This window comes from Tigriopus californicus, chromosome 9, assembly GCF_007210705.1.
Source record: "Tigriopus californicus strain San Diego chromosome 9, Tcal_SD_v2.1, whole genome shotgun sequence".
Taxonomy (NCBI): Eukaryota; Metazoa; Arthropoda; class Copepoda; order Harpacticoida; family Harpacticidae; genus Tigriopus; species Tigriopus californicus.
In genome coordinates this window covers 8,231,754-8,250,060 of record NC_081448.1, presented here as the reverse complement: position 1 = coordinate 8,250,060, position 18,307 = coordinate 8,231,754, and the positions used below count along the sequence as shown (strand labels likewise).

Here is an 18,307-nt window from a genome sequence, read left to right as displayed (position 1 = left end):
GTTTTCACCCTGTTCCACTTGCACGAGTACTATCATTTAGGTTTGCTTTGACACTGAAATGTCAAAAACTCTGGCTGTCAGTGAGCGATCAACATGGAGGTTCGCCTGAAATGCAACCGAATTTCGTTGGTGCTTCGCAAGGCATAAACGGTGTGTGCGTTCGTCCATAATCTGACAACCGTTTGTATCAAAGCATTGACAAAGCGAGAGGATTTGACCATTGAATGAGGGAGCAGGATGAGGCGGGATGAGGCGGGTTGAGCGGGGATCGAGGTATTCCTCCCACAACAACACGATATCCGCAAGATAGATGATGTCAGACAGCGAAAATCTAGCTTGATATAAAACCTTTGCTGGCCATTGACTCCGCACCATTTCACTTCCATAACTCATTTGGGGAACAGAGCCATTCCATCCGATCCATAAGTCATGAAAACATTCGCCCTTGTCTTCGGTATATCTTGCATTTTCTTTTGTGTTGGAAAATCATTGCATGATGAAAAAAGAACCGTCCATTATGGTCACTTCATGTTTAATACAATTAAATACTAGGTCTGCTTGTGTGTGGGGTCCATGCGGATGGAAGTCAGCACCGCACTCGGAACAAAAGGATTCGTGGATCGCCGCAATTAAGCCGAGGGGGTCGAGCATTTCGCCAAGGACGTCAGGACGTCAACGGCCTTGACCCTGCTGCACCCGTGTCTTCATACGGAGCTGCCAACACTTCTCCTCCTCCTCCTTTGGGGAATGTCCCCATTGATGAATATGTTGCTGACGCTTATGTTGCCACGGAGGATCAAAATTACGAGTCGCCGGGTGCATCGCTGGATCCAATTTCTCCATTTGCTCCAGTTGCTCCAGCTTTTCCACTTGAACAATATTCAAGTATTGGCGATGACAATGGCCCCTCACAATATGAAGAAGCAATTGGCAAAGATGCGTTGGCAGGAAGTGGTGACAGCAATTTAGCCATGCTGGAGAAGGCTGTTCCTGGTGTTCCAGGGAAGGATTATCCCATCTATGCTTCGGTCCCAGAAACGGCTTTCACGTGTGAAGGCCAAATCGAAGGAGGTGAATATCTCAATTGGTGAATGGTTTGAAAGTGAGGAAGGTTTAAATTGCATTTACGTATATTAAAGGTTATTACGCTGATCCCGCTGTCCAATGTCAAGCGTTCCATATTTGTACCGCTGATGGTTTTGGTGGTCTGGCCAAGTACTCGTTTTTGTGCCCCAATGGAACGACCTTCAATCAAAACTATTTCATCTGTGACTGGTGGTTTAACTTTGATTGCGCCGAGGCCGAGGCCCTTTACTCCAGGAACGCGGAGATCCGAGCCGAGCAAGAGGCCAATATCGAGGCCGTTGGTGCTGGAAACTCTGGCTCGGTGGATACTGACAATACCGAAGGGGGCTTTGACGACTCAATTGCTTATGATAACTACGATTTGGGAGTGACCGAGTCTGCTCTGACCTCCTATGGTATAACCAACACTGAGGCTATGCTCGTATTCCAAGACAATGGTCTTTTGCCCGCTCTAGGATCTTACGGTTCCCCTGGTTCTGCCTCTGTTACTGAAAAGGAAGAAAAACGTGGTGCCCGAAAATTTCCAGACAATCAGAGCCGTTCTCGATCTGGCCGACGGTTCAATGGCCAAAGGCGAAACAAGCAAAGCCAATCATCACGACGAGAGGGTCGCCAAGGCCGCCGCTTAAGTGGTTAAGTCGTGTCTATATTGCTCCCGGGATCAAATTCGTTGATAGGTTTCTAACCCCAAGACTGCTTCATACACTCCCTGCCTTGATAATTTCTGAAATCTTGATCGTTTCCACCCCTCTTCCCAGGCCATCCGGTTTGAAAACGACATCCACGCATCTGGAGAAATGCCTCCTACCCAAAGCAGGACTTAGTTATTTTTCGCCAAAAATGCCGACCGAGAAAGTGGCATTTATATGATAACAAATTTTCTATTGGATTGTTTGAGCCCGATTGCTCAATTTTAGTTGCTTCAAAATAAACATACTCGCAAATTTGTTGTAAACTCAATTGTACTGGCAAAAGTTCTCATCTCAAATTATTGAAATGTCTTCCTATCAAGGGTGAGCAATTTCAATTACATATTTATACATACCAATTCTCTTTATACTCACCCTTGGTGATTTGAGTGCTACCCACAATAAAAAATATTTCTCATTTCTTCGACCTTCCTTTATTTTTCTTAGCACTTTGTAACGGCCATTGGGAATTTGACTCCCAAGAATACTTGTGATATGAAAGTTGACTTATTTGAGTATGGCACCGTATATTTCATGAGCGTGGTCGTGGCACTTCTCAGGAGGCCAATCGTGGTTGATTTGGTAAACTTCCGACCTCTAATCAAGTCAGGAAGTTCGTGATAGGGATTTATGATGGTCCAGCCAACATGTTATCCGACGGTGGCCTACAATTCGCATCAAACAAGAAGGAGACGTGGCATATTGGTTAGCGCAGTTTCCTGGCATGAGAGAGCTCCCCTCTTGGAATCTCCTCCCCGACCTTGCTCAATGTTCTTGTTTCTCGTTGATATTTCACTTTTGATTGTATCAATCCAGTTTGGTTGATCCCGTTCCTCATCAAGTTATATGAAATATTTTTCCATTAACTACAACTTGAATATCCCGTAGTCAACCAACAAGTGTCACAGTTCTGGATCACGTGTAAATCAGTAAATTGAAGTGAAACGACCCTTTATTTCAACCATTGAAAGAAATTGGGAGACAATGGGCCCAAAAATGGAGGTAGATCCGCTTCCCAATCTACGACGTGGACGTGGACAATTTCGATTCCAAGCCAAGCAATCATCGGCGAACTTGACGGTAACTGAGATGGCTTTGGATGCTTTGCCATGGGAGAAGCGGCAAGTTGCGAAGATCCAGTGGGAGCTGGTTGATGCAAAGAGAATTGTGGAGACCCTTGGAGACATTGATGTTCAATGCACGGAGGATGCCGCGGAGGACTCACAGGAGGAGGATTCCACACTCATTCAAGATATGGGACAAGATATGACCCTTGCTGCCAGAGACAAGGTTATTCTGCCGGCAGTCACCCTTCTCTTTTTCGGTGTACAGATCTGCTGACGCGAAATCCACTTTTCTCTGTTCTGAGGTCTGGTCAATGCGAGATCTAGTTGTTAAATGATCTATGATCTAGAGGTTTAGCGGAACAATTGTGATACTTTTTCCGCTTGTGGGCGATGGATTGGCGTTAAAGTTGTTAATTGGATGCTCGGGCAAATCCACCTGCTGAAGTTCATCTTGGATCGGAAGGCGAGTCCAAACAGGTCGACCCAACACTCTTTGCGCCGGTTAGAGGCCATCGGGCTATTCCGGAATTCCAACATTCTTTCAGCAGATTCCTCCAAGTGGAAATCTCCACCCGTTTTGGCCAGCAAGTTCTTGATGGATTTGAGCAAACATCGAAAACATCCGTGCAAAATCCTTCATCATAAGGGCGGAACTGGGAGATGTCTAGTATTGGATCACCAACTGGTAACCAGAGAGTTGGTCTAAGTAAACCAAATACTCACATTGGCCATACGTGAAGAGGTCAGATGAAAAGGTTGGAAGCATGTCTTGGACCAAGCCTTGCTGGGGTACCGTATTGGTAGAGCATCTGCTATCCAATTTGCGAATCCTGGTTCGATCGCAGGCTTGCCAAGTCCAAGCTTCTTTGCGGTGTTTAGATTACAGCATGAGTTGCTGCTTTAACGACTTGAATCTGCGGTCATTCCCGAGGGTGGGGTAATATTTAATGTTGGCTGTAACGACGAAGCGGGAATATCCCTCAAATGGGACACCCAAAATCAGATGGCATGCCGAGCGAGAGAGCTGACATCTGACTTTGTAACAAACAAAATGTCTTGGGCCAGTCAGTGGTTCTGGTTTATGGGAGTTGCGGAAAAACATGCACTGCGGGCAAGCGGCCACCGTATTTACAATGCTGGATGTAAATCCGTGCTAGAACACGATCTGAAAAGCCCTTGGTTTCGTTTTTGATGATTGATATGGAGTCGTTTAATGATCTCTTTAACTGCCGTTGGTGGAATAACAATCTTTCTATTTTGCAGGACAATATCCTCCTTTACCGCCAGCTCGGAAGCAACCTTCTTGAAGAGTGACTCATAGACACTGTTGGTGTGCTCCACTGTGCCAGCCAAAATGGCGGCCTTGAGTTTAAAGTAAGATTCGCACGTTTTGGCGGATTTGGGGACATCATTCAAAATTAGGTCTGGGTACTCCGACTTGAGTGAGGCTACTGTCAGGGAATGACGATCGGAATCAATGTCAAAATCTGAATCCGGCTTTGAAACAAGAGCTTGTAGCATAAGGTATGGCATGATCGCTTCCTTTCCTCCATTCGACAACAAACCTATACCCCATGAGACAGGTTCTATAATTTATAACACGAGGGTTTTCAATTCCAGACAGAATCTGACGGTTGAACATGGAGACAAGGGGTTTGTGATCAGTGACGACATTAAAATTGATGCTAGCCAAATACAAGGTGCACTTTTTGACGGCCCAATAATTCGCCAAAGTTTCCAACTCTATCATCGAATACCCACTTTCACAATCCCTGAAATATCGAGATCCACATTGAATTATTTTGGGATCTTCGGCTTTGACTGGACGAGTTTGTGAGAACGGTCTGAGACTTCAGATCTTACTGTTCACATTGCAATTCATTTGTTCTGTACCGTACATCCGCCTGGCTTTGACTGGACGAGTTTGTGAGAACGGTCTGAGACTTCAGATCTTACTGTTCACATTGCAATTCATTTGTTTGAGTTTGACATCCAAAGAAAGTCAGAATCGGAGGTATTTCAAAATATTAAATATCCTTGAAAACTTTGTAAAATATTGGAAAATGTGACGAAAATAGAAAAATTACTCTTTTTTACCTTCCCGAGTAATTATCTAATTCTGAGAAACCATTGTCATATTAATTTTTTGCAAGTCTTGTTTTTATTTGGCCACTATATTTGCTGTTTCTTGCTCCGTGTTACTAGTCAACGAAGTAAAAAAAACCTTAAGAAGGAATATTAAAATAGAGGAAGTTGGAGAAGAAGTCTTTGCTAAACAAGCTTTCTCGAACTTGTCGTGGAATCACAAGTTAGCAAATTTTGTGCAAAGAATTGAGAGAGAAAAAACAGTCATTAAAGAAACCCCAATTCCCCGTGACATTGGCGCTCGGAGCGCTTATTATCTTTTTCATTGCGGGTGGAGGTCAGGATTTCAGCAAGTAAGAAATTTTCGGAACATTTGGCAAGAGCGTTGTGTACAGGATGTCCTTTAAGGCTTTACCGCTTCCAAAACGATGCAAAATCACATTCTTAACTTGTTCCTTAACCTCTCCAACAGTTTTATCTGATAGAGTCACCCACTTTACAATATTTTCAGTTATCTGCAAGACTGAAAACCCAAGACAAAAAGGGACTCTTGGTCGTTACATTCTTGTCAATAGAAGCATGTTCAAATGGCTTTAGTTTGAGCTATATATATATTTTTATGCAAAAATTCCAAAATGTAGGAGGACTTTGGTCTAAAAATTAGCAAATTAACAAAAAAGGCTTAAGAGAAATTCTAATCTAGTAATTGTCATTAGTCTCGAAAAAAAGTTGGATATAATTCAGGGTAAGATAAAGGCCTCCATCGAAAATAACCAGCTACAAACCAAAAGTAAGGTGGTTTAGGAGTTCAGGATAAATCCAAAGGCTCTTTTGCTCTGATGCAAGCTCTAAGAGAAAGATGAAAGACCCTGTTGGGCCTTTTAAGGTTGATGGCGAAGCCATTAGTAATGTAGAGGCTATGGCTAACATGCTTGGAGATCAGTTCTCCAATGTGTTTTCAATCCCACTGAGCTTAGAAGCAACAGTTCATCGCTCTGAAGATGTATCTGTTGAGGTTGATGATGTTAATCAAATTGAGCAATTTGATGATCTTGAAGTTACACATTAAGATGCTTTAGCGGCCATCAGGGACTTGAGGTATTCAAGTTATCGTGGTCCTGATGGTTTGACATCTCAGTTTCTGATGAGATGCTCACAGGTTTTTGCTCTTGTTTCCTCATACTTGATGCGTTGCATCTTGGATCAGGGTAAGTTTCCCTCTTCACTAAAGTTTGCTCACATTGTTCCAATTTTCAAGGCAGGAGATAAGCCACTCCCCAATAACAATTGGCTGATTTCTCTTACTTCGAATATTGCGAAATTGTTTGAAAAGATCATGACGTTCAAACTTGTAGTGTTTCTGGAAGTCCATGATGTCCTTCCTCCTCGCCAGCACGGGTTCTGAGCACATTTTAGCACGGTTAACCGACTGATTTATCAGAAAGAACATATTATTGAGGAACTAGAGAGACACGAGTCAGTTGATGTTGTCTATCTTGATTTTGCCAAGGTCTTTGATGAAGTAGATTATGGCCATCTGTTGAATAGACTTCATGTCATTGGGATCTAAGGAAAGGTTCTCCATTGGATAAGAAGCTTCATTCAAGATAGGAAGCAAACTGTTAAGGTCGAGGGGTCCCTTAGTGACTTACATGATGTCAAGTCAGGTGTTCCCCAGGGCTCCATCTTAGGGCCTCTCCTTTTTACAATATTCTTTGCCCCGCTTCAAAAGCTTAGTATTACTGCCAGTCCCTCTTCTTATGCTGACGATACAAAGTTAGTTTATGGTAGGAATGGCCAAGATTCCAGTAGCCTTGCAAAGGACCTAGAAATGATCTATTCTTGGGTTACTGAGAGTAATATGGCCCTGAACGGAATGAAAAATCCGTCCGCTCAATGACCTTTGGGTCAACTCCTTTGAATACTCCACTCATGGATAATGGAGGTAAAGATATTGGGCAGGTCTAATATGTGCAAGATTTAGGTGCAGTCCTCCAAAATTATGGTAAGTTCGATGAGCATATCCAGTTGAGGGTGGGTAAAGCTTTTCAAATGTGTGGTTGGATATAATTTATCCCATGTGAAAGTCTAGAGATACTATCACGATGCTAACTCTGTACAAGTCGATTGTTCAGCCACATCTTGAATATGCTTCACCCATTTGGGCTCAAATGAGTTCAGCAGGATTGCAAAAGGTAGAACAAGTACAAAGATGTTTCACAAGAAACATCACAGGAATGAGAGAGCTCTCATATTGGGAGAGACAAAAAAAATTGGGAATGTACAGTGTTCAGAGAAAGTACAAAAGGTATCTGATACTGTACATCTTCAAAAGCATACAAGAGCTATGTCACAAACCAGGATTTAGGGTCAATTCAAGTGAAAGAAGAGGCATAATATGCATTTTGAGAGCACCTTCAAGCCCTTGAGAATCCTGGCTAGTTTGAACAATGAAGTCCACTTCTCTTCTTTCTTGGGCTCCTTCATTGTTCAATTTGCTTCAGTTCAATGAGCATATTCAGGACGTGCGTTTTTTTAGAAAATATTCAATCTCCGGCCAGTTTCGTCCATACACTGGTTGTTTCTGATCATCTATCCCCAGGGCACTTCAGCACTTAAACAAATATTCATATCAAAAAATATTCAATCTCCGGCCAGTTTCGTCCATATGTTTCTGATCACCTCCCAATTTCAGTCACCTTCAAGATGCCCAAAAATTTCCATCATCTGGTTGTGACCCGAAATGGGAGGTGCGTGGTCAATGCGCATAAGTGTGCGGCTCAACTTGAGGCCCTGCAGTTATCCATCAACACCGGGGTTGTGAACAATCCAGCTGTCGTGGCCCAAGGCATTTCACAAGCATTGAAAGAGTCCTCCTCAGTGCAGAGGAGCAGAGGAGGACTCAAGACCCCGTGGGTCAGCGCCTACCATAGAGAGGTGAGGGTTGCTTCGCGCTAATATTCGGAGAGAAAACGTAGGCCCTATTTATAGCATTCCAGATAAACCCTACATTCAAGATCTAGCTCGTCTGCTAACTCTAATTTGTTGGTAGACCAAATGTCATAAAAGATTGAAAGATTTCAACTAGACGAATTATAACCTTTCATTTTGATAGTACTTGGGATTACAATCCTTGCAGCGGTTAGAAAAGCCCGTGAAAAAAACAATCCATTTTTTTAACTGGTTTCGAACGGATGCGCATTTTCGACAAATGGGTTTTATGTCTTTAGTAAGCATCTTATTGCATTAAACTTGAATTTAGGACAAATCAGGAGCAATGAATTAGCACATTGTATTATGGATTTTTCTTCAAACTCGTGACTATCACAGACAAGTAGCTTGAAAATATTAAATATTCCTAGCTTCTGAGTAAATTAAGATTGATGAATTTTATTATTTCCCTTCAATTTGCCCGATTTTCTGGTATTTTTTGTTCGGTAGTAGCAAGAACAATAGACCCCCAATTTTCAAGAGAAATTAACTTGATGCTAGGTAACCAATAAGTTCCATTGATACTTGCAATAGAGCGACTGGATGATGAAGGTTTATTGATAATAGAGAAGCAGATTAAAAACCGAACTTTTTGAAAAGACCCTTCCCTGAGTTCAGAATTCCTCCTCCAGCATTCGTGGCTGAGCCGGCCAAGTCGCCCAATTTGCCAGTAATGCCAGACACGCCGGTGGAGGCTGTTAGGCCAGATATGCCGGACGTTAGACCGCCCAGTAGGCCCCCTTCTTGTTGAGGTTGGGCGTTCGGATCAGGCTTGACGGGTTGAGGATGGGGCTTTGGCTGGCTAGCGCCCATTAACGGCTGTTGTTGTCGGGAGGGTGTTAAAGGCCTTGTTTCTGGCCTATAGTCATCATCTAATCCCGGTATTTTGTCCAAATCAAACGAGCTCGTGGGCGCCTTTTTGGGAGCAATTGTTGGTGCAATTGAAACGGGCGGAGGAGCAGTCGGGGTTGGTTGAGGCTTACTGACGGACGGAGTCTGAGGACAGAGACACATCAAGAGTGTGAGGACCAAGACGACGAGTTACAAAGGACCAAACGTAAACCTTGTCCAAAATGGGATACTTACGGCATGTCCAACTAATGAGCCCATGACTTGGCCAAAAACTGATGTTGATTTGGGCTGAGGCGTGACTTCTGGGCGCATGAAAAAGTGGGAACATTTGTACAATACAAAAGACAGGAGAATACTAAGCTCGTCGACGCCATCGCAGTGGGGCAAGGCTCACTTACCTTTGGGTTTGATTTCTCGAGGTGGGGGAGGGGGAACTTGATTGGGGCCCAATGCTTTGCCCTGATATGACGAGTTGGCTGCATCGGTCAAGAAGTTTGAGGGCACAAGGCCACGACTGCCTCGAAGTTCGGCCAAGTAGAAGCCGTCGTCATCCATTTCTCCGTGGACGTAAATGATATCGCCGGTTTTGAAGCTCAGTTCCACCTCAGCATCTACGTTGGGAGACAGCTCTTGCGGATCATAATCATAGAGGGCTATCATTTTCCGCACTGCGTTTGAGGAGTACATTTCTCGGCGATTGTCTCGGCTCATTTGCCTTGCGTTGTTTGGGCGTCTTCTCAAATCCTGTGAAAAGCAACGTAAAGCAATACTCTAACACCCTAGCCATTAGCCTCAATGTGCCGAAAAAATAGTCCGTACTGACCTCTTTAAGGTATCTTTCATCCTCAACCTGAACCTCCGAAACCATATTACAGGGCACAAATCCGCTTTGGCCGTTGCATTCTCCCCAATAAAATCCGTCCGAGTCCTTCTCGCCAATGATCTGAAATCAGTCAGGGACCAACCCCCATCAGCCCCGTCTTCCAGGCAACATACCATTGGTTTAATTTTCGTTGCTCCATACCTTGATCAATTGTCCCTCTCTGAAGAAAAGTTCGTCGTCGCACGCTTCTGGATTGGGAGACATAGTGGGTGGATCATAATCGAATAAGGCCACGAATATTCTTGACGGGTCTTTGCTACAAACGGACGAAAAGTCAAAGGATGAGCAACATTGCTTGTGTTTAGTCCAATGAGCTTGAGATTCAGTTCTCACCGAGGTCCTCCGTGTCTCCGACGGGATGCTCGAGCGCTTCGTCTACTTCGATAATTTCTACTGTCGTCATCCGTCAAGTTGTCCATTTCACTTGGAGACTCGCGCGTGATTTCTAGAACATGAAAAGAAGCAATTCGGGTTCAGACTCGAAATACCGAGTAACCATTCGAGGATATCAATTTTTGAGACAGACAAAAAGTAGTTGCTCCTTGGTCTACAAAATACACGTGCATCCATTCAAAAGAAAAACTGTTTATGCATGGGCATCGAAATACCACACACGTGTTCGTTGCCTACGAATGAATTCGTCACTCATACCTATGGCAGGCAGGTTGCGAGCGTACATTTCCTTTTCACTCATGTTTTCTTCATCCTGATCGAAAACGATTTGACCCGTGTGGTCCCTCATGGCTTTGTTGTAACGCCGGGCCCCACGGGTACCAACCGAGGATTGGCCGTGACGAGAGCGATTGTCGAAGGTCTGCAAGGTGACATTCAGAATCGAAAATAGAGATTGAGATTCATGGATTGGTGGGTCCCCAGATGTCTAATGCCCGTCTGACCACCAGGTACATGGGGATTCGGACACAACTTACTGTCTTCCCGTTTCTTTTGGCATGCTTGTGGGCCGTAATTGGAACGGCAGTGCTATCGTTGGAGAGTAAGTCGCGGCTTTTTGATCGAACGGTGATTAATTTGGGGTGAAAATGGCCAATGCATCCAAGATCAATCAAAGCGTGGTCACCTGGGTTCAAACAAACGTCCATTTAAAAATGCTGATTAACAGACATGACAGGCGATTAATCGGTTTGAGGCTTACTAGTGGGTGAATCCACATCGGTGACTCTTTTGCCATCGGCAAACACGGCGTAGCCGGTGACTGGAGTGAATGTGTGCCCCTGTTCGCCGCCAACTGAAGAATCGCAAACGGGGATCCAAGTGACCAAGATGGTACCATCTTGAGGGCCGCCATCCACGCGAACATCCAAGGGTGGATCAGGCAGAGCTGGAAGAACGAAGCGTCCTCCGATTTCGCTCAGTCGGACCAATTTAAATTGTTAGCCTCAGTCTCACCCTTGTTGAGTGTTCTGAAATCGGTGTGTGCTGACAGCTTTTCCAATAGCTTTGACAAACTCTTTTCGTCCACATAAGGGGATGCCTTGATGTTTTTGGCTCGTATAGTGACCTTGTAGATCGTGTTTGGGCTCAAACCTAAACAAGCAATCCCAAAAGATGAAGGCGTTCATGTTTCGATATTGATCAAAAGTGTTCTTACCGGTTATGCTATGCTTGAAGACGCCTGACTTGACGGTCCTGATTTCCACGTTGTTGATGCACACAGTGTGCTGAAAGTTACTATTACTGGGCAACCAAGAAATGATGGCCGAGGAGCTGGTCACATTACTGGCCTTGACACAAGAAGGACCGAGTGGGGCGTCTTTTCCGATTATCATCGTACAAGCGGCGTCTTTGGATGTCTTGCGATTCACCAAAACAGAGCGGACCGAAATACGATGGGGCTGAAAGGGTCCAAGCAAAACATACACTTACCGAGGCTATTGTACAGAATTGTATGAGAGTCAAACCCACTTTGTTGTTTTCCACTCCTTCGACCAAGGCCTTGGTTTTATCGGTAGCCTTGACCGTGGTTCTCAGAAATCCATCCACGTAGACGTGATACATTTCGATATGGTACTGATTGCCCTCTGGCGGTAACCACGAAATCAAAATACTCTTATTCAACTGGCGCTCAAGGGTTAAGTGACGTGGTGCAGGAACTGAAATATGGTATAAGAGCATCATTGTAACATTGCGCTAGACACTACTAACCGGTAAACGAGCGAGAGTACTGGTTCACGCTTCAGCCTTCACACTCACCACCCGATGTGCTATGATTGTCGTTGATTGTGCTGCTGTCGTTGTTAGTGGGTTCTACAAGGGTATCGTGTCTCGGCACCATATAGTCCTCTTCCGCTTCCGGCGAATAGTACGTGGCATTGAGCAGATGGCTCTCCTCTTCATCTGTTCGTCATCAATATGATATACATTATCAAAGGAGAGAATAAAGGATTTTGAGGCGTGGACCTGATTTCAGGTGTCTCGTGCTGACCAATGGGATGGCCCCAAAATGCAGGATAACTTACAAATTGGTGCGGCATTGAACTTTGGTGTTCCGGACGTATCACAAGGTAGATTCAAGGGAACACAAGTAGAGTAATCCTCAGGGCAAGAGGATTCTTGAGCTAAGACGGCACTCCTATGAAATTCCATCAGATCGTCACCACACAGACGCTCCACGAAATTGGACGGGAGGATGCCGCGACGTCCGTCCAGGAGTTCCCCTTCGAAGTAGCCATCCTGAAAACACAAACACGTATGCGTACAACGTAGAGCGGAATCCAACGGAAACCGGGAAGCGAGTACGTACGTCATCGGCATCTCCCCAAACTAAGACATAATCTCCACTCCCCAAGGGTAATTCATACTCGGGGTTATCATTTAAGGATTGGCGAAAGGGATCATAGGAGTATCTGTCGAATAAGTAATAATTAATAATCCCGGTTGAGCACACCCTTCGCTACTTGGCGAGAAAGTAGCACAGTACTTGATGTGGAAGTGGCCTAATCAAAACCAGATTCAGACATAGGCGATTTTACTAACCTGGCCAAATGAACCGAGCAACGACCCTTTCCAGGAATATCTAACATGTCAACTTTGTTTTCCAAGATCAGATCGGAGTTGACGAAAGGATCGATTATGTCAAATTCTGAAAGTTGAAGGGACTCAACAATTGAAGACCCACTGCCACTGCCACTGTACGTGGTACACGGTCCCAATGAGTCGGGCCCTTGGGTCCCTTTGCTTACCATCACAACTGGTGTAAGGTGGGATGTAGTCTACTGTCTCGTAAAGCTGAACATCGTCACCCAATCCCAGTCCTAGTTGACCGAGTAAAGGGCTAGAGAAAGGCGAGTTGATAATGGAATCTTCATCACATGATTTGAATTCTGAAAAATGGAAGAGCAAGAACATGTGCCGTTACATTTGGTTGTCAAATGACCGTTGACATTTTTATGAAAATAAGAATTCTACAGACTCGGACAGCTTCAACAACGACCCATGGTAATTGGCCAACGAGTGAATTCTCTGTGAATACTTACTTGAGAGATTCATATCAAGCATAACAGGAGAGAGAGCATCCGAAGACGTGACCAAATCCTTCCCTTTAAACATATTGTGATTGTTATTCCACGAATCTATGATGAAACAAAGAATGCTATTTCATACGATTGCTTCCTTCCACGGTACGTTCACTTTAGCTTATTTTTGCATTCTAACACTGAGTCTCTGATTTCGGGCAGGAAAAGCTCAACACCTCGGAGCACTCAAGATACAACAGACTTTTCCCTTCCATTAATCGAGGAGAGCATTGACACAGTATTGAATCATATATAATAGCATGACTAATAGGTCTTACCCGTCATGGTATCGTTGACATCCGACCTGTCTTTGGATTCTCTAAAGTCTAAGGCAGTAATCGGAGGAATGGATTCATCCATGGACATCATTCCTTTTGAGGTTTGAAGGTCGGTTTCATGCCCCTGTAAAAAAACATTGAACACTTTTTCAACAATGAACAATATGGTTCACTTGGTAACGAGACAGAGTCTTGTAAGGCTAGAATCGCCCGTCCGCAATCGCATGACAACGGCGTAATAGTCTTGACACTTTGTCGCAAATTGAATTGATCATGGTAAACCTGCAAAGCTGGGCAAAACTAGGAGATTCGCTGGTTTGCTCTCTCCATTTATGATTTTTGCCAGATCTCTCATCAATCGGCATCAAGTTCCAAGACAAAGAATGGCCATGCCCCACTCTGAGCCATAACCATTCATTTGGTTGGCCTTCACTTCGTTATGATTGCTAGTCAAGTGAAGTCAAAACCTATCTCACTTACCAAAAGGAAATCATCCGAGAAGGATGGGTCCATCCTCTTGGATTTGTTTTGATGTGTGGTGTAGACAGACCGAATTCATGTGTATGCGTGCCTCTATATGAGTTACGAAGCCTGTGCAGGTGTGTTCTGAGCGAGGGTTACCACTAGTAGTAGTAGTAGTAGTAGTATAGAAATAGTAGTAGTAGTAGTAGTGCAGTACCTAGTAGTGGTGGTTGTAGAAGAAGCACAACTAGGGCAAAGTAGAAGAGGAAATTATGCTGATAATAGTAGCCCCAGCTGAAGCAGTGGATCCAGGCCTGGGAATTCTACTTTCTCCACAAGCATTTGTAGCGGGATTGGCGAAGGTGGTATTGATCCTCTCGGACATTTGAGAAAGCTGTCCTCCTTCAGCGGGATTCACGAGGGGACAACTCAAAAAGGCCACCCAATATGGGATGGCTACCCGGGGGCAACGGCACTTACGTACGAACCAACGTATGCGTGTGCTGAAACAACGTTGGGTTGGTGTTATTAGTAAATCTTGGTTGATGGGCAAAGAGAAAAACTTTGAATAAAGCTGCAACCCCAAGATTCATGCCAGAAAGGAATACGATTTCCAGAAGTGAAACCAATACATTTACTAGTATCCTTCTTAACTTACCATTCGTTCAATTTGAGCTTATATTGATAAACAAATACCAAAAGACGCCCAAAAAGACGGATGATAAGTCAACCGTGGGTTCTTGATATCGAATTGCATTGCTGTGAAATTTACGTAGACTGCAGTGCAAGACTAAGTAACCAAGGTGCATGAGATATAATGTGCTGTAGTTCAAATTGTGAATGCGCTTTCATTGGCTAATTGGAACTGGTCATAAAAACACTCAACAAAAGTCTTTTGTCCAAGTATCAAGTCCAAAAATCAAATGGTGCTATTGGGTGCTTCGTCCGAGAAGTGAACCAAGTAGGGTTCATCTCAATGTGTCCAGTAATCTCAGGATACAGATTTGCAATGAATTGCAGTTCCAATTCAGCTGCGTTGTACATAACTGGAACACGTGCAATATCCAAATGACAGTCTTGCCCAAGGAGGTGCTGTAATCTTTTCAATTCTTTAAATTTCAAGATTTGGCATGCCATATCGCTGATGCAACCTATGGCTATGAGTTCAGTTTGTAGCTTGCATCTTCAATAACAGAGAGATTTGGATTTCTTTAGCTTGGTTTTTCAGAGGCTTCTCTAACTGCTACATGGGATATAATTCCCCGTGCAATTGAAATGAAATATTAAAATTCGGCTATTTGTTACCACTTCAACTTTGTACAATTTTTATCAGACAGGGTTAGCCTGATGGTAGGATTGATCTAGAATGCTTGTTAAAAATTTGTCCAAATCTGACAACAACGCCTTCTCATTCCTTACTAATATTAGAAGGGGCAGATGAAACAATAAAGGAGCCCGAGAAAGAAGAGATGAGGGACTTTATTGTTCTAACTAGCCTGGATTCTCGAGGGTTAATAGTGTTTGCAACACACACATTAAGCCTGTACGGTCGCTAGAATTTACCTTAAGTCCTGGGTTGGGACTCTTGAAAATGTGCAGTATCAGATATCTTTCTTACCCTCTCTCAACATTGGACAGTCGACCTAGTTCGACCTTTTCCAAACGTGCTGAACCACTTGAAGCCCACATAAACAATCAATTTAAACAAAAAATTAGCTTCGAGATACTATTTCTAGACTTCAACGTTCGATGTATCCAACCACATGTTCGAAAGGCTTTACCCACCTTCAACTGGATATGCTCATCGATCTTTCCTTTATTTTGGAGGACTGCCCCTAAATCCTTCATGGACGAAACTAGTGCCCTGCAATATAACAAGGCACTATAACATCCATGAAAGTTTTTTTGACCTTACCAAGTGATCTTGCAATGGAATTTTCCCAATCCATGATAACATTAGTGTTTGAATTAAGTTGTACTAATTGGGAGACAAAAGCTTTCAATAAAAAAGAATATGATGAGATATCTGACAAATATGTATCGTGACCCCAAGGAAATAGCAAAGTCGTCCCAACAAACCTCTAGTTAATTGATGATTTCCCAGCTTTTTCAGAAATGGATATATTTTGGGACATAAAGCGAGGGCTGATAATTGAGCAGCACGTAGATATACTAGTTCTCATGACATATCGAGGAGCACGCTACTTGAAAATGATAAATATAATTCAGTTTTCAGAACGTGCTTGAGAAAACTTGTGACTTTAAATAGTAAAATAGAAATGTTCATTTTTGTACTAGGTTATGGTGAAATTCATCAAAATATTGCAAGTTACGTATAATTTAAGGAATGCGCAAAGTCTATTGTTTTTCTTTAACTTTTCCTATTTTGACAAAGAATACAAGCTTGCCAAGCGCAATCAATCATCGGTAACAAAGCAACCACTTGATATTTGTTCAAGAGGCTTGAATTTTAGGTAGAACTTAAAATTATAGATGGTTCTAATTGAATGAACTTTTAAATGATGTGTTATTAAGGTGCATATTGGTTGTATTGTTAATATACTCCCGTCTTTGACCAAAAAAAAAGCCTTTTCTTTCATTGTTATTTCCGTCCTCGTTCTGACCCTCTGTCATGCCCAGCCCAGAAGGTTTCAAACCACTGACGAATAGGCCGCTCCACCATATTTAGACAGGTACCGGAACTAATCATGTCTTGTGCCACTCCAGCCCGTGATACCCGTGTGTCTTCCACTTCGTCATGGTCTCAGTTCAAGCCCATATCTTAGGCCCTGTTGCCGGCTCAGTCAAAGTCTTGGGAGCTGAAGGAAGGTCTGGGAAGGTTTCCCTTTGTTTGTAAGATCAATATGCAAGACAAAAGTCGTGTCTTCAAGGCACCTCCTACTAATGCCGGTATAATCTAGTTGCTGGGTTCTTATAAGGAATGGGATCGAGTAGGCATGACATGGTGGGTTTATTTTTTTATTTAAGTCCGATTTTCATTGGGCTACCGGTCATGGAACCCACAGTATCACCAAGAGAGATGAAGCCATTACATCAGGTGGCTCAACGAGCATATTCCTGTTCAGAGACGTTCTTTACTGTTCCAACAGAGTCTTCAAGTCTCTCGATTGTCCGCTGATTTTTCTCAAATTGCTCTGCTGATGCCGTCAATTTGAGGTTCTTCTGGCTTGGTTTTCATGGCGGCCTCACTCTTCCCGCCCAAAGGTCTTCTTGGTCAACCCAAGGGTAAAACCATCCAGGCTGTCTGTCTGAAGAGTGAGTGCAATTGCCAATATAGGGAGAAAAGTACAGACAGACACTTACGGATATTTCAACCTCAAGGCCGGCCTCCTTGGGCGTGGCTGATGAACGTAACTTGAAAACTTCACTAAAAATTTGGAGAGTAATGTTTAAACATCTAATGGAATATTAAAAAAAATACGCCACTCAATTGATTCTTAATGGTTTCTTTTCAACTTTTGATTCTAATGTATTCTCAAGGTAGAATATGTCATCTCATTCCCCCAATACATTCTTTTGAGAGTCTAAAAAAAACGAATCAACCAGGAGCCATATCATACTAGAAGTCATTTATTTCATACTTACCACTCATTTTGAGGATTAATGGGCCAAGGATATAATCTAACACTTGGACAAGTTTGTAAGTAGCATTCCAGATCAGCCCAACATTCAAGGGCTAGCTCGGCCTAGTAATATGTCATATAATCATGTTCTTTACTCAACTTCCAAAACTCAAAAGCCGGCGTGCTCCAGAGTAAGCCCGGCCAATAAGGTCGGTCTGGCTAAGTTCAAGTTCAAAGGTGAACACTGGTCCCATATTGCAGAAAGGTTAAAATAACAAGACCTGGTTTCTATTCTGAAACAGGAATCGTCCATAGATGCAGCCATTGCTAGATTAGTTTCAGTTTTTGAAGAAGTTTCCTCCAGTCTAGCAATCTCTGAATGTGCTTCCAAGGGTGGGACACAGACAAAAATTACAAAATATAGGAAAATTTTGTTCAAAAAGAGTTGCAAACTAGCAAAAAGCTGAAGAGAGAAGAGCTGAATCCAGTAATTGTGGGTAGTCTCCAAAAGAAGTTGGACGTAGTTCAGGGTAAGATTAAGGCCTCCGTCGAATATGACCAGTTACAAACTGAGAGTAAGGTGGTTCAAGAGGTCAGGTCGAATCCAAAGGCTTTTTTCTCTTATGCGAACTCTAAGAGAAACATGAAACACTCTGTTGGGCCTTTTGAGGTTGATGGGGAAACCATTAACAATGTAGAGACTATGGCCAACAAGCTTTGAGATCGGTGCCGTATTGTGTTTTCAACTCCACTGAGTTTAGGAGCAACAGTCCATTGCTCTGAAGATGAGACTGTGT

At 43.3% G+C, this 18,307-nt stretch overlaps 2 protein-coding genes and 1 long non-coding RNA gene across 3 annotated transcripts; 2 read left to right on the top strand and 1 right to left on the bottom strand.

Moving 5' to 3' along the window:
- Nucleotides 1-225: 225 nt before the first annotated feature.
- Nucleotides 226-2,051, top strand: LOC131886847 (uncharacterized). The gene is made up of 2 exons (XM_059235268.1): nucleotides 226-1,071; nucleotides 1,140-2,051. The coding sequence occupies exons 1-2, from the start codon at nucleotides 972-974 to the stop codon at nucleotides 1,721-1,723; spliced, it is 684 nt and encodes a 227-aa protein (XP_059091251.1). The 5' UTR covers nucleotides 226-971; the 3' UTR covers nucleotides 1,724-2,051.
- Nucleotides 2,052-3,144: 1,093 nt separating this feature from the next.
- LOC131886944 (uncharacterized) lies at nucleotides 3,145-4,716 on the top strand. The gene is made up of 4 exons (XR_009373961.1): nucleotides 3,145-3,319; nucleotides 3,391-3,597; nucleotides 4,106-4,366; nucleotides 4,463-4,716. It is a non-coding gene; the product is annotated as an uncharacterized LOC131886944 (long non-coding RNA).
- A 3,727-nt stretch (nucleotides 4,717-8,443) lies between these two features.
- Nucleotides 8,444-14,091, bottom strand: LOC131887055 (RIMS-binding protein 2-like). The gene is made up of 20 exons (XM_059235546.1): nucleotides 13,945-14,091; nucleotides 13,465-13,588; nucleotides 13,148-13,243; nucleotides 12,854-12,994; nucleotides 12,648-12,753; nucleotides 12,415-12,517; nucleotides 12,131-12,344; nucleotides 11,865-12,008; nucleotides 11,577-11,764; nucleotides 11,263-11,506; nucleotides 11,061-11,198; nucleotides 10,807-10,992; nucleotides 10,583-10,731; nucleotides 10,305-10,467; nucleotides 9,987-10,098; nucleotides 9,795-9,909; nucleotides 9,594-9,713; nucleotides 9,169-9,514; nucleotides 9,005-9,072; nucleotides 8,444-8,914 (listed from the first exon to the last, which is right to left on the bottom strand). Exons 1-20 carry the CDS (start codon nucleotides 13,975-13,977, stop codon nucleotides 8,495-8,497), a joined length of 3,210 nt encoding a protein of 1,069 aa, XP_059091529.1. The 5' UTR covers nucleotides 13,978-14,091; the 3' UTR covers nucleotides 8,444-8,494.
- Nucleotides 14,092-18,307: the final 4,216 nt, after the last annotated feature.

Coding starts and splice junctions, on each gene's coding strand:
- LOC131886847 (XM_059235268.1), top strand. CDS start 972: ATGCTGGAGAAGGCTGTTCCTGGTGTTCCAGGGAAGGATTATCCCATC. Junction 1,072..1,139: donor TGAAGGCCAAATCGAAGGAG/GTGAATATCTCA, acceptor CGTATATTAAAG/GTTATTACGCTGATCCCGCT.
- LOC131887055 (XM_059235546.1), bottom strand. CDS start 13,977: ATGGACCCATCCTTCTCGGATGATTTCCTTTTG. Junction 11,199..11,262: donor CTTCAAGCATAGCATAACCG/GTAAGAACACTT, acceptor TTGCTTGTTTAG/GTTTGAGCCCAAACACGATC. Junction 10,732..10,806: donor CGATGTGGATTCACCCACTA/GTAAGCCTCAAA, acceptor GTTTGAACCCAG/GTGACCACGCTTTGATTGAT.